Genomic DNA, 14,769 nt, shown 5'->3' on the forward strand with positions numbered 1-14,769 from the left:
GATTAAAATGCCTGTGCAGGTGATAGGGAGGAAAACAGCTCACTAGGTATCAAGATACAGCCATAGTTTTAATTAAACATTACCATCTGCATAATGTAAATTATTTAAATAAAAGTTGAAGTGTGATGCACACGTCTGTGTCTGTGTACAGTGAGGTATTTCCCTATTAAACTCTTTCTATTCTGTTATTAACCTATTGTTTGTGTTTTATTTCCCAGCGTGCAACGTGCTGTACATAAACTCGGTGGATATGGAGTCTCTAACTGGGCCACAGGCCATCGCCAAGGCCATTTCAGAAACCATGGCAACCACACCCTCTCCCACTGCCACTATTGTTCATTTTAAGGTGTCGTCACAGGGCATCACCTTAACAGACAACCAGAGGAAGTGAGTTTGTCTTTAATAAAGAGTTGAATTGACAAAGAATGCATACTTGATTATTCATTTGTAAATCAGACTGGTTTCTGTTGTGTCTATTTTAATCAACAATTAATCATCTCATTTAATCAACAGACTTTTCTTCCGACGTCACTACCCCATCAACACAGTCACGTTCTGTGATATTGACCCACAGGAGAGAAAGTATGTATCTCCAACAGACGGAAGAACTGCTTATACATTAAATAAAGAGGCATATCTATTTAGCTGACACTGTAATGTTTATATATATATATATATATATATATATATATATATATATATATATATATATAGTAATGAGTATTGAACATGTCACCATTTTATATGTAAATATATTTATAAAGATGTTATTTACATGAAATTCTCACCAGATGCCGGTAACAACCCGTCCAATCCACACATGCAAATAAATTAAACCATAGATATCGATGTGTATATTCATTTATAGTTGCCGTCTACAAACCTTTGGGCATTGTGTATATTTGTTGCATACAGCACAACTAAAGTTTCCTTTCACCATAGCATATATGCTATGTGCTGTAATGCTGTAATTCCCCTTAAAGCAGTTGACATAGTGGTTAAATATGTATTAAAGTAACTATAAAATGACAGTTGTTTGAATGTCTTTATAGGTGGAATAAAGCAGAAGGTGGCACTGCAAAGTAAGTACATTTTTGCTGTTTGTAAGGATTACTGCTGACATACTTTATTATCTGCTCTGAGAACTTAAGTATTTAAGAGATAGGACTTGAGAATTTAAGAGGCATAAATGCTCATAAACTCAGACAAGAGTCCTGTTTCTGTACTCAGGTCTTTGTTCGTGAGCTTTTATGTAGTCATCTGTCACTTAATTTATTCATTGCAATTATCTCCATATTGCTACCACCATCACTCCCCACCACACACACACAGTTCTGTCTTGTGTTACTCTGTGTCTTAAAACCTGTTACTCACTTGGAGCTGTAGAGCATTTGAGTATTTTCATGGCTCCTCTGGGCTGTGTATTAAAGAGATGAGCCTGTAAAAGACCACTCATAAAAGCTCATCAGCACTGATTAACTGGGCAGATAACTGAGGCAGGGAGAACAGATTAATAGATTGGGCAAAAGATGAAGGCATATGGAGTCAGAATCAAAGCCAGTTCTGCTGGGGGATGATGCAGTTTAAGAGAGAGAGAGAGAGAGATTCAGTACAATAAATTAAGAATCTGAACAAATTATAGTATCTGTTTATCCATGTACAAGTTGTGTAACTTCTTTGGAATGGGGCAGTTAAAAAAAAAAAAAAAAGAAGTACTTTTTTCACAGTAAAAAACCTGCTCATCAGTTATTTAATTTGTCAAAAAAGTCATTTTAAATGAGTTTTTTATTCTTTCATCTATATTCTGAGCCACTGACTACCCAGAATCATAATGCACAAGGCTAAATAAGTCCACAAGATAGGGCTGGGATGCAGTAGTAAATACAGTTTGAAATTGGGTTCTACCATTATTTAAGAGCTGAATAATGACATTCTGGATTTGAATCTGATGGGACATGGAGAAGCTTGCCTTACGGCACTCATTTGTGGTAATACTTCATACAGACTGTGCAGTCACTGGAGTACTGTGGTATGTTAAAAGTAGCTGCAAACTGAACTGTCCAGCACTACATCCTTAAAGGCTAAGCACCACTTAATGGGCCTATATGAATATTTCACATTATTTTAGTTACTGACATATATAAGTATGAATTAAAATGAAAATAGCTGCTTAGATGTAAATGTGATCGAAGTCTAACTCGAATTCATCCAACACTATAAACCTCCGTAATGCAGCTACGTAGCCGAGTATAATCTGAGCCACCGAGTTTAGCGAGTCAAGCTAACGTTAACTAACACCAACTAAAACAGGCGAAGTGAGTGTCCTTACCCTGTTTACCTCCATGTTACAGAGGCTCTTGAACACCTTTCGTTGGTGTCCTTACATGCCCATATAGTTGGAAAAGCACCAGTGAAATGAGCTACAGATAACGGAGTGAGCGGATGGTCCTTTCCAAAGTGCCCGTTTAAAGTGGACAAATTTAGTCCATTTTCTGGATATTTTGGGATCTTTGGGTCATTTGTTCACAGATGTCCCACTGTACATTGAATGATTGCAACCAAAAACAACACACCTTTTCCTCATTTTGCATTAAATTAAGTGCAGCTTTATATGTATTATACACTGTATTTATTTGTTTGACACTTTCATAGAGCTGCTGCTTAGACTTTAATCAACAGTTTCCCTGCTGTGCTCCAGGAGATGAGCACTGTGGTTACAATTATTTTAACTGCATCCATGTATGCAGCTATTTGTCTTCAGTTTTAGGACAATTGATACAACTGAGATTGGGCTGAAAAATGCAGGTGTAAGACGGTCGAATAGTGCCTGCCTGGTGAACAGCTCATAAATCTAGGTTAAAGTGAGAAGAACAAATCAAAAGCTGTTTTCTCTTCCTCCATTTCAGGTTCTTTGGTTTTGTGGCCAGAAAGCAGGGAAGCACAACAGACAATGTCAGTCACCTGTTCGCAGAATTGGACCCTGATCAACCCGCCACTGCCATCGTTAACTTCGTCTCCAAAGTGATGATCGGCTCCCAGAAACGATGAGCTGCTCTGGGAACCCCCTCTTTCCCCCACTTTGGAGGACTGCTTTATTTTCTTTTCTGCTCTGACGCATTCTGTATTATTTCATTAGTGTGTGTTAAAGTTGGGCAGAGTGTTTGAGTTCTTGCACGGTTGAGTGTGCGCATGTGTGTGTGTGTGTGTATGTGTGTATGTAATGTATGTGTCAGGGGTATGTTCAGATGGCCTTAAAGAGTAGAGCTCGGATGGGGACAGAGGAAGTGCAGTGAAGAGGAGGAGGGGTGTGGTGAGCAGGAGGAGAGAGGTGATCTTCATCTCTGTGCAGGGTCAATTTAGAAAAGAGGGACTGGTGTCAGTTTGCGTGTTGTATTTTTTTAAGAAAAAAAGGAAAAGAAAAAGTTTAAAAAGAGGGCTGATGATGATGAGACTGTTATCAGGTGTTTTTTGGATTGATACCAAAGATCAGACAGCTGGCAGGATACATTTGTAATTATTTGAAGGTTGTTTTCATTTTTTTTCTTTGTAAAATAAGACGGCTTTTTTCTGAGAATGTTCAAATATGTCTCTATACATAAATATTAATACTGTATTTTTTTTCTTCCAAGAAATGGCATCTATATTTTCTTGCTAAAAGTACTTAAGAACATTTTGCATGTTATCTTGTGTGTCCTGGCAATTGCTGGGTGGCATGAGGCCTGTATCACTGTGGCAATTCACTTACTAAGACCAAACTTTCACTAGCAAAAACATGTGGGCCAGATACCTGTCTCCAGCTAACAAGCAACATCCCCTTAACACCTTCTGGACGTCTGAAAGACTTCGTTTTGTTAGCTGGGTTTCTGCTTCTTTTTCTGCTCTGGTCTCTTTATGTGGTCTGCATTCAGCTGTACTTTTCAGGAGTATTTCACAAACATTTCTCAGTAGACTTTAGGAATGACCGGTCCCTTATATCGACCGAGGCAAGGCAAGGCTAGTTTACTTATAGAGCACCTTTCATGCACAATGGCAATTCAAAGTGATTTACAGGGACAGTAAAATTATAGCATAGAAATACAGAAAGAATAAAACAAAATAATTACAATGAATTCATGTGGAAATTACATATGCATTCAACTTGAGACAATTCAATGCACTGAACTGAATTTTATGGGTTTAATTTATCTGGCTATTTAGATTTTGTCTTGTCCTGTCCATGCTTTGGTCCAGTCACAACCCTCTGGAACACATCTGTGTGTGTGATGCTCTCCCCAGCACCTGCCTAGGGAAGGGAATGTCCAGCAGTGTCCTCCCACTCTCGATGCTCCTTCTGGTCATTTAGGGGGTTGTCTAGCTTCTGACCTCTGTCCTCTTTTGACTGCCTATGTTCCTTATTCTTTCTGGGGCTTCTTACTATCTACTACCATTGTCCAATGCTATCTATGCTGTATTTTCGGCAAGCCTACAGGAGTTAGATTTATGCGTGCAGATCCGTGTTTAAGAAGGCCTTATTCAAAACTCTCTCTCTCTCTCTCTCACACACACACACACACACACACACACACACACAAACACCACCCTCAAAGTAAGCTAAATACATATAACAAACAAAAAAAAAAAGTGACTTACTGAATATTTATTATTTTGCTACATTGTGCTATGTTAACTCATATACTTATGCATATATTGTATAGTCTACGTAAAGATTACAAAAGCTTTGAAAACAACTATTTTGGCTAAAAGCTCAAAATGGAGAGGTTTTAAAAAGTGTTTAGTTAAATATGGTGTAAATGTATGTATTTGAACGCTTGTCCTTGTGTTTTTTAGGACATTTTTTCACTGTCTTTTATTGCTTTAGGCTTTAAGACAGGAGCTGACACTGCTTTTTTAAATGTTTCTTCACATTGAACGGGTTGTGGGCGGAGTGCAAGGGCTTTACAGAGTACAGAAAGTGCACTTGCTTCAATAACGCTTCAAAACAGACGAAAAAACGAGTCCCTGACTTTCCCAGTATCTACTATAGGCCAAATCCTGTCCCCTTCCAGAAATGAATATCCATAGCACCATCTTGAGGCATAATCAGGTGTTGCATGTGCCCCAATGTCATTTAATATCAATTCCACTGGAGATCTCCTTAAGATGCAGGCGATTACTGCAGTGTTTTAACTGTAATTTGAGAAATATTTCCCGCTGTCTGACTGAATTGGACATATTGTCTGTGACATCAGTATGTCAGTAGATACGTTTGCTTTAATGTCAAACCCAGAACACATGTCGTGGCCATTGCCATTACCATGTTTTAATGACCTAAAACAATGTTTCCTTTGTTGTGTAAATACTTTATTCTTATTCTTTTTTTTTTTTTTTTTTTTGCCAAAGATTTTATTTGACTTTTGTACGCCTTTGTTTGAGTATTGATCACTCTGTGGTTGATCAGTGTGCCGAAGGATGGCTCGGTGTCTTTGTTGAGGAGTGCAGAGACTCGGTTTGGTGTGAAACAACATAGGGCCGCTCCTCTCCCCTTTAGCCTTAAAAAAAAAAAAAAACTTCTTCACTATGGTTTCAAAGCACTTAAATTTCAAGAGCTGCAACAATATCAAAGGTGAAAAATAACTTTAAAGAGGTGTCTCTAATAAAGAGGCCTTTCTTCAACATTCAGAACTGTATGAGTAGTAATGTACACATCAGAAATTGTTCTCAGTTGTATTCATTGCTTGCCACGTTAGACATTTCACTTGGCCTGTACACTTAGATCAGCTCACTTCCTATTTATTATATAACTCGCCAGCAAGAATATTCTTACATCTTTTAATTGGTCATTTTTTTATTATTATTTTTTTAATAATAAAAATAATAGTCCTACCCTAACAAATTTCTCACATTTCTTGTGTGTAAGCCAGTGTTGTGCCCACTAATCGACAATAGCTCTTGGCCTAGAATGTGTGAATGTGCTACTATTGCTGTACAGAACCATGTGTTATTGCCTTATATTGTATGCCTTTGTTGTTTTTGGAAGAATATTACAGAGCAATCCAAATCAGATACATTAAAGTACACTGTTCCTTGAAAGCCTTTGTTTCTTGTGTGTATTCACTGTTTCTTTCGTTGAATCTATGACAGTGGTAGAGGTGATTAGAACAGAGGAAGCAGGGAAACAAAAAAAATTATTACATAAAATATATGAATACTTTGCTTGCAACCACTTATCCTGCTCAGGGTCGCAGTATGTCCGGAACCTACCCAGAATCACTGAGCACAAGGCGACAACACACCCTGGAGGAGGCACCAGTCCATCCCAGAGCAACACACTCACACCTATGGACACTTCTGAGTTGCAAACACACCAAACTCCTCACAGCCAGTCACCTGGAGCAGGGCTCAAACCCACAACCCCATGAACCTGGATGGGTGTAACAGCATCACTACCTGTTGGGCCACTGTACTGCCCTATAAAAATATGTAATTCTTTAAGAGGAATGTCTACGATTATGGGTAATCGCAGTTCTCTCTGGTTGCTAAGCGTTTTTTAAGGTTGAACAGTGTGTTTGGGGGTGACTAAGATTTTATTGAATTACCACAGAAACTCATAACTTGAGTTTACTTTTGTAGCACATCTCTTGAGTTTTGAGACATTTCCACATTAAATGATGTAGCAGTCATGAGCAATATCCTCATTTCGGTTCATACTTTTCAACCTTTGGGGTTCTCTCCATTGTCTAGCATACTGGACAGACACAGATTGTCAGACTAGTTTCTAGCATGCAAACAGACTGGAGAGCTAGCAAAAGGTGAAGAATTATCTTGTAAATTTTATAAAAAAATGTTTTTTTTTTATTACAATCATGAATGTTTCATTTAAAGCACTACCTGGGTCCATAAACTTAGAGAGCTGCAATGTAACGTCTTAACACAGACAAATGACATTGCCAACGCAGTAAGGCGCCACACCTACGCTGATATTTATTAAATCTGTATTAAATAATATACCTCATTAAAAATGAAAATACATCTTTGCAAGTATCAAATGTAGCATGGAAGCTTCCTGTTTTAAAGAAAGCTTTACTTTTATAAGACTTGTTTGTGTGGAAAATTGACATAATGTAGCATGTGATTAGCTGCTGCATTTGGTGTGAGGTGTGATTAGGCATGATGTAGGCAGTTCGGACAGCATGGGTGAGTGGACCTGTGTTCGTTTTAATTTCTCAATTGCTGTGACATGGCAGATTATTTATAATTTATGTAAAATATAAAAACCTTGCATCAAACACTGACAACAGAATGCAAACAAGAAATATTACCTAAATCATGGCGGGGACATGCCTTGCTGCTCCCCCAGGACTGCCTTGGGGTTTTAATGTTTGTTGCTGGGGTTTGGAATTAGTTTATGTGCAATTGTATGTGGGTTTGGGCTTGGTATATATCAGAGTGAAAGGTGTCAGCTGGTGTGTGGTGCCCATGGATCTCAATACACAACCAAGCCTAAATATTTCCTGTTCTCCTGTTTCCTTTCTGCACTCGTGGTCTTTTGGGGGCATTGTTTGCAGTATGGCTGTTTCAGTTACCCACCTCCAAGGCAGTTACCATATAGGGTGCTGGTCATAAAAGGTGTTTATTTCTATTAATTGGATGATTATAACGGACAACTAATTAATACCCTAAATTCAGTTTCTCAGAAAATTTGAATATTGTGAAAGGTTCAATATTGAAGACACCTGGTGCCTCACTCTAATCAGCTAATTAACTCAAAACACCTGCAAAGGCCTTTAAATGGTCTCTCAGTCTAGTTATGTAGGCTACACCATCATGGGGAAGACTGCTGACTTGACAGTTGTCCAAAAGTTGACCATTGACATCTTACACAAACAGGGCAAGACACAAAAGGTCATTGCTAAAGAGGCTGGCAGTTCACAGAGCTCTGTGTCTAAGCACATTAATAGAGAGGCGAAAGGAAGGAAAAGATGTGTTAGTAAAATGTGTACAAGCAATAGGGATAACCGCACCCTGGAGAGGACTGTGAAACAAAACCCATTCAAAAATGTGGGGGAGATTCACAAAGACTGGACTGGCGCTGGAGTCAGTGCTTCAAGAACCACCACCACACAGACGTACGTAAGACATGGGTTTCAGCTGTCGCATTCCTTGTGTCAAGCCACTCTTGAACAAGACACAGCGTCAGAAGAGTCTCGCTACCAAAAAGGACTGGACTGCTGCTGAGCGGTCCAAAGTTATGTTCTCTGATGAAAGTAAATTCCTCCAGAGTCTGGAGGAAGAGAGGAGAGGCACAGAATCCATGTTGCTTGAGGTCCAGTGTAAAGTTTCCACAGTCAGTGATGGTTTGGGGTGCCATGTCATCTTCTGGTGTTGATCCACTATGTTTTCTGAGGTCCAAGGTCAACGCAGCCGTCTACCAGGAAGTTTTAGAGCACTTCATGCTTCCTGCTGCTGACCAACTTTATGGAGATGCATATTTCATTTTCCAACAAGGCACACAGTGCCAAAGCTACCAGTATCTGGTTTAAGGACCATGGTCTCCCTGTTCTTAATTGGCCAGCAAACTCACCTGACCTTAGCCCCATAGAAAATCTATGGCATATTGTGAAGAGGAAGATGTAATACACCAGACCCAACAGTGCAGAAGAACTGAAGAACAGTATCAGAGCAACCTGGGCTCTCATTTAACACCTGAGCAGTGCCACAGACTGATCGACTCCATGCAACACCACATTAATGCAGTAATTCAGGTCAAAGGAGCCCCATCTAAGTATTGAGTGCTGTACATGTTCATACTTTTCAGTTGGTCAGTATTTCTAAAAATCATTTTTTTGTATTGGTCTTAACCCTCCTGTTATGTTGTGGGCCAAATTGACCCGTTTTAAAGTTTGAAGATTTAGGAAAAGTAGTTAAAAGTATTTTTTTTTTCAGTCTGAAACTTCTTCTGCTTACCTTAATTAGTGTAATCAACCTATAATATGAAAATAGTTCATCTCACATATTTGCAACCACCCCCTGCATGTTTATATTACATAGATACTGTTTGGGTCAATTTGACTTGGCAGTCAAACTGGAGGTAAAAGGGTGTCAGAAATATAGAGTAGTTTCTTTGTTTGCAACTGTGAGACATATTTAAGCCCAATCACACACACACACACATGCACACACAGGTACACAGGTGCACATGTTATGACTTTTCACATAAACTATTCATGTTCTCGCGGGTAAACTCCAGCCACACTATGTCAGACAAACCTTTACAAAATGAGCAGCCGAAGCAAAAGGATGACAGTCCAGGAGGCTCTGGAAGTCATCATTGATCATAACAGTGAAATAGAGGAGGATGTATCTGAAAAGAAAGACTATCTTGAGCTAAATTCTGATTCTAATGATTCTGATATCGGGGCGGCATGTTGGTGCAGCAGGTAGTGTCTCAGTCACACAGCTCCAGGGTCCTGGAGGTTGTGTGTTCGAGTCCCGCTCCAGGTGGCTGTCTGTGAGGAGTGTGCTGTGTTCTCCCTGTGTCTGCGTGGGTTTCCTCCAGGTGACTGTCAGTGAGGAGTGTGGTGTGTTCTCCCTGTGTCTGCGTGGGTTTCCTCCGGGTGACTGTCAGTGAGGAGTGTGGTGTGTTCTCCCTGTGTCTGCGTGGGTTTCCTCCGAGTGACTGTCTGTGAGGAGTGTGGTGTGTTCTCCCTGTGTCTGCGTGGGTTTCCTCCGGGTGCTCCGGTTTCCTCCCATGGTCCAAAAACACGTTAGTAGGTGGATTGGTGACTCATGTGTCCGTAGGTGTGAATGTGTGTGTGTGTCACCCTGTGAAGGACTGGCGCCCCCTCCAGGGTGAGTTCCTACCTTGTGCCCAGTGATTCCGGGTAAGCTCCAGACCCACCGCGACCCTGAATTGGATAAGCGGTTACAGATAATGAATGAATGACTAATCCTCCGGGGTCTCTGGCTTCCTCCCACAGTCCAAAAACATGGAGTTTAGGTGAATTGGCTTCTCTCATAACTGTTCTGGTGTGTGAGTGAATGAGTGTGTATGTGAAAAAATGTCTGTATGTGTGAGCCAATGTGTATGTGCCCAGATATGGACAGCGCTCTGTCCTGGGTAAAACTCTAGTGCCCGATGCAGTCCTCCAGGTGGATGGTCATTCCTGGTTGAGAGTACGCTGTGCGTTTGACTTCCACTTCTCGCCAGTGTGTGTGTGGATTGAATGTTGAGTGTTGATTGTAAAGCGTTCCTTGGGTTTCAAGAAAAGCACTAGATAAGTGTAACATTAAATAAAACACATTTAGATGCATATTTGGGGCTCCTCATCCTGGCTGGGGTCTATAAGTCAAAGGATGAATCGACAGCCAGTCTTGGTGAAAGTGGTGATACATTAAAAAAGTTGTATTTTTCATGTAAAACGAGTGAATTATTCTAATTGAACCACCACTGCACTAAATATTGATTGAATAATTAGTAATGGAGTTAGTAATGGCATATTCACACTGCTTGTTAGGATTTTTTTGGTTTCAGACATCTTTTGGATAATTAAACATGCACCGGATCGAATTGTCCCGGGAACATCATTGCTGTTCCTAAAAAACAAACATAACAGGATGGTTAAGTAATATTCTAGTTTCCTGAGATACTGAATTTGAGGTTTTCATTAGTTGTCAGTTATAATCACCAATTTAAAAGAAATAAACACTTGAATGAGTATAATATACAAGTTTCACTTTTTGAATGGAATTACTGAAATAAATCAACTTTTTCATGATATTCTAATTTTATTACCGGCACCTGTATATAAAGTGAGTTCCAAGGACAGAGAATAATTCTAGTCCTGTACTATATCCCGTATCATAATACTGTGTATATTACTATGGTAAGTGCTGATGCACATCACAGCCAGCACACATTAGTGGGGCCCACATGGGTTAAACATGAGCTAGCTGGGTTCAAGTGGGCATAGGGAGTGGGTGAGTTGGTACTCTGGTTATTAGTTGTACCCAGATGTGCTGCATATGGGCAGCTCAGTAACTCTACAAAAGGGGCCCCACATAAAACCACAGAGGGCAAAGTACAGCCCAGTGGGGCCTATGTTTGACTTATCTTGATCCCATCCCTGATCCTAGAAGGCATCCACATGTGGGGCCAGCATTTAACCTATGGACAAAATTTGCTGGTACCCAGCTGGGCTGTCCATATGAGCTCCATATGGGCGGGTTCACTAGGCTCAAAGCAAGAAAGAGTGAAACATTGTTTTTAAAATAATTAATTTGAGGACGCCCACATTGTTTATTACTGTGTACACAAAAGGAGATTATGGATTAAGTATTATGGATTAAGACTGTCATCTCTCCCTAGGGGGAAATTTCATTACAGTAATGGATAGATGTAACTCTGTTGGTTCACATTTCTGAGGATCATGTGAAATTAACATTCAAATCCATAAACAAAAAGACATCACATGTCTAATCCACAATATAGGATGTCATTCATACATAATAGGAATGTAAGCTAACTTCAGTACTTTCAGCCTAATAAAACTAACAAGAATATTGATGATATTCCCATTACGTCCAAAGAGAAAAACAGGAAACACATTTATTATAAATGTTGTTAACAATTATAAGTTTATTATCTTTCTTCAATGAATACAGCAATATTTAAGATAAACTTCCTAAATTTCATTGGCACTACCACATAACCTGGGGAAGCACTTATACATTTTTACCATTTGTATATGCATTACCTGTGTGGAAAATTTTGATAGTGTCAAATAATATAAGACAGATATCTGAATATATCACAAAAGTGCAGTCTAACAAGCTTGAATCTGAGTTGTGTATGTTCTCATTGCTCAACCATTAGTTCTATTGGTTTACAGGTTTGCACTTGCAAGAAATGACCACTTGGTGTCAGTGTTTAACTTTGGGCCAGTCAGTCTGCAACATGTCTTGGCATCAAGGAAGATGAAGTCTAATCTGTGCTCATCTGCAGTTTACAGCAAAAACCCTGTTTTATTGATGCTGGTTGTGAGATAGATAAGGCTTCAGAGGAATTTCAGGTTGGCTCTGCTGATATAAGTGCCCCTTTGCTTAGTACACTGATGTGTGACTCAAAAAAGCTGTCTGCCCCCAGCACCCAAACAGTGGAGCCAGTCTTGTCCCACAGTTTACATACACTGTATCGCTCCAGAAAAACATCCCCATTTGATGTTACGGACAATGGAAAAATACAACACAGCCAGTGATGGTGAGCGGGTATGTGGGCTCCCTGTTCTGTAGATTAACATTTTTCCTGTAAATATCATTGTTTCTCTGGAAAAGGGCAATTTGCTCTCAGCAGGGTGTCCAAATGACAAGATGGACAGTATTAAGGCAGTCTGTTTGAGGCCAAAAGGGTTAACCCTCTAATCCAAGCAGGCTTTGTGCACCAGGGAAGAAAATCTGAAAATCAATATTTCGTCTGGTTGCCGAGCGGAGTAATCTTTCTAGAGAACAGGTGTCCCTCGGGAAAGCCTCTTGTCCTTGCATCACACACCCAATTGTGCCAGCTTTTGGAGGGAAACCCACTTGTGTTCTGAGAGCCTTGTGCAAAGAATTGCACTCCACTGAAGTACTTTTGCTTCTGACTCATGACAGAAGCCAAGTGTATGCTATTTTCTTATGAGTTCAGATGAGTTCAGACGGAAGCAGCTTGACCATGAGCAGCCAGGGAGGAAATGGCTGGTGAGAGATTATTCCCATGATGGGCAAAGTCATGTCTAATTGTGTGGGATTATTTTTTGTATGGAGGCAGTGGCTTGGTTACTGGTACATGTGACTCAAATGGCCTTCAGATTTTTCCCTGTTCAAACTCCAGAGGTCAAAACTCCACTGACTCAGTTAAGCTTTGGCGTTCCCTCCAAATACACAAATCCGCATGTTACTACAGTGTTTCGCATGCGTGCCTGGCCTTCAATTTTGAGTTGTAGGATGTTATTTTTCCTCCTCTCTCATTTCCTTTAAAAAAAATAGTGGCAACTTTCTTCAGCAACACAACACTGTGACGTTGTCCTCGGGCGAAATCCCCAAAATTGATGTCAGTTTCTTGGTAAATGACTGTGCTGAATGTGTTTATGGCTGCATGTCAGCAAGATGTGTCCAGGGATCTGCATTTGGCTCAGTTGCTGAGAGAGCATTCCCAGTAAAGAGAAGAACTGCAGTTGCATTCAAGCTTTCATTGTGATTCATAGTGAATGAGCACCATACTCGTCAATGTTTCTTTATAAAGGAACCTGACCCGTGTATCTGTGCTTGCCCAAGTGCTGTAACTATCCCAGGTGCCCCTATTAACAGTGGTCAGAGCACATGGAGTTCTCTTAAGGCCTCTCATTTGAGAAGAGTATTGGCCCCACCTCCCTGATCCAACAGGCAGGTCAAGTATGTCCTTGTATAAATAGCCTCCAAAACAGGGAGCAGAGGTCAGGGCCAAGCTGCATCTTGGGGGGATTGAGTATGGAAGCCCAGGAGGAATCAGGTGTCTCCTCCTCATGGAACAGGAGGTGCATTGGGAACACCTGAGTGATTGGCAAGCGGTGAGAAAGGTCTAGATGGAGAAAACACACCCGTCTTGCTGCCTGCCTCTTTAGAGAATTCGCTAAGAGGGAGCAACCATCCGGCTCCATTTTCCCTAAACAGGTCAGGTGCTTTCCCCGTTTCAGTTTACGAGTTGCTCTGCTGAGGCTGTTAGCAGAGGCCGCGCTCAGTAGCGACACATCTCCACACAACACTTAACCTACTGTGCAAGGCCTCTTGTTAGCCAGTCTTTTCGTAACTAGCTCTCTCCAGGGCTCTGCTGCTTTGTTGCTTTGGGAGAGGAGTGGAGAGTAGAGGAGGCCTATTGTGTTAAGCACTAATTGCCTCTGGGCTCCCAGCATGCCGCAACAGATGGCTGAATGGTCAGCTTGGGTCAAGAAGGGTCAAAGCTGTTTGTGGTTGTTGTCACACGGCTGATGCTCTGCAGCATGCAGGTGGATGGCTGGGTAATGACCTCTGACCTCTTCTCACCTTCCCACCCCCTGCTTTCTATAGGAATACCTCAGGACTGGTGTTTCCAGACCATCTCTGGAGTGCCAGGAGTTACCAGCTTTCGTCTGGAAGGCCTCTTCAACAAGCTGTGTCAAGATAGGGACAAAGGGACTGGTTGATCTTGAATGTTTACTGGATTTAGAACACCTACCTTATGTCTACACTGTCCATTTTATCAGCTCTGCTGACCATACGGGGGCACTTTGTAGTTTGACAATTACAGACTGTAGTCAACCTGTTTCTCTGCAAACTTTCTTATCCCCATTTAGCATTGCTCTTTTATGTTGTATGTCCACCATAGATATGAATTGGGTGGTAGATCATTCTCTGTGGCAGTGATATGGGGGTGGTGTATCAGTGTGTGTTGCACTGGTATGAGTGGATCAGGCGCAGTATGAATGCTCAATTTTTAACCCCCCCCCCCCATGTCACTGATGAACTGAGAATAGTCCACCAACCAAAAATAATCAGCCAACAGCGTACTGTGGGCAATGTCCTGTGTCCACTGATGAAGAACTAGAGGACGACCAACACATAGAGATCAGCTACGGTCTTTGACTTTACATCTACAAGTTGGAAAGAAGCATTGCTGTGATCACCTCGTACCAAAGCAACACATACTATAGCACACCACCACGTCTGTGTAACTTCAAAGCTGAAAATAATGCACCACTAATATTATACCTGCTCTGTGGTGGTCCTTTGGGGGTCATGATC

General features: G+C 40.9%; 1 protein-coding gene across 4 annotated transcripts in view; it reads left to right on the forward strand.

Annotated features, from left to right (window-relative positions):
* The window catches only part of tns1b (tensin 1b), a 185,431-nt gene extending 179,371 nt beyond the window's left edge, over positions 1–6,060 (forward strand). For all 4 annotated transcript variants that reach the window (XM_066685865.1, XM_066685867.1, XM_066685866.1 and 1 more), the window contains 4 exons: positions 219–387; positions 514–582; positions 1,053–1,082; positions 2,907–6,060. In XM_066685865.1, the coding sequence (XP_066541962.1) occupies positions 219–387; positions 514–582; positions 1,053–1,082; positions 2,907–3,048 (410 nt within the window). In that variant the 3' untranslated portion in view covers positions 3,049–6,060. The remainder of the gene's footprint in view (positions 1–218; positions 388–513; positions 583–1,052; positions 1,083–2,906) is intronic.
* The last annotated feature ends 8,709 nt before the right edge of the window (positions 6,061–14,769 follow it).

The sequence above is a fragment of the Hoplias malabaricus genome, chromosome 12, assembly GCF_029633855.1.
Source record: "Hoplias malabaricus isolate fHopMal1 chromosome 12, fHopMal1.hap1, whole genome shotgun sequence".
Taxonomy (NCBI): domain Eukaryota; kingdom Metazoa; phylum Chordata; class Actinopteri; order Characiformes; family Erythrinidae; genus Hoplias; species Hoplias malabaricus.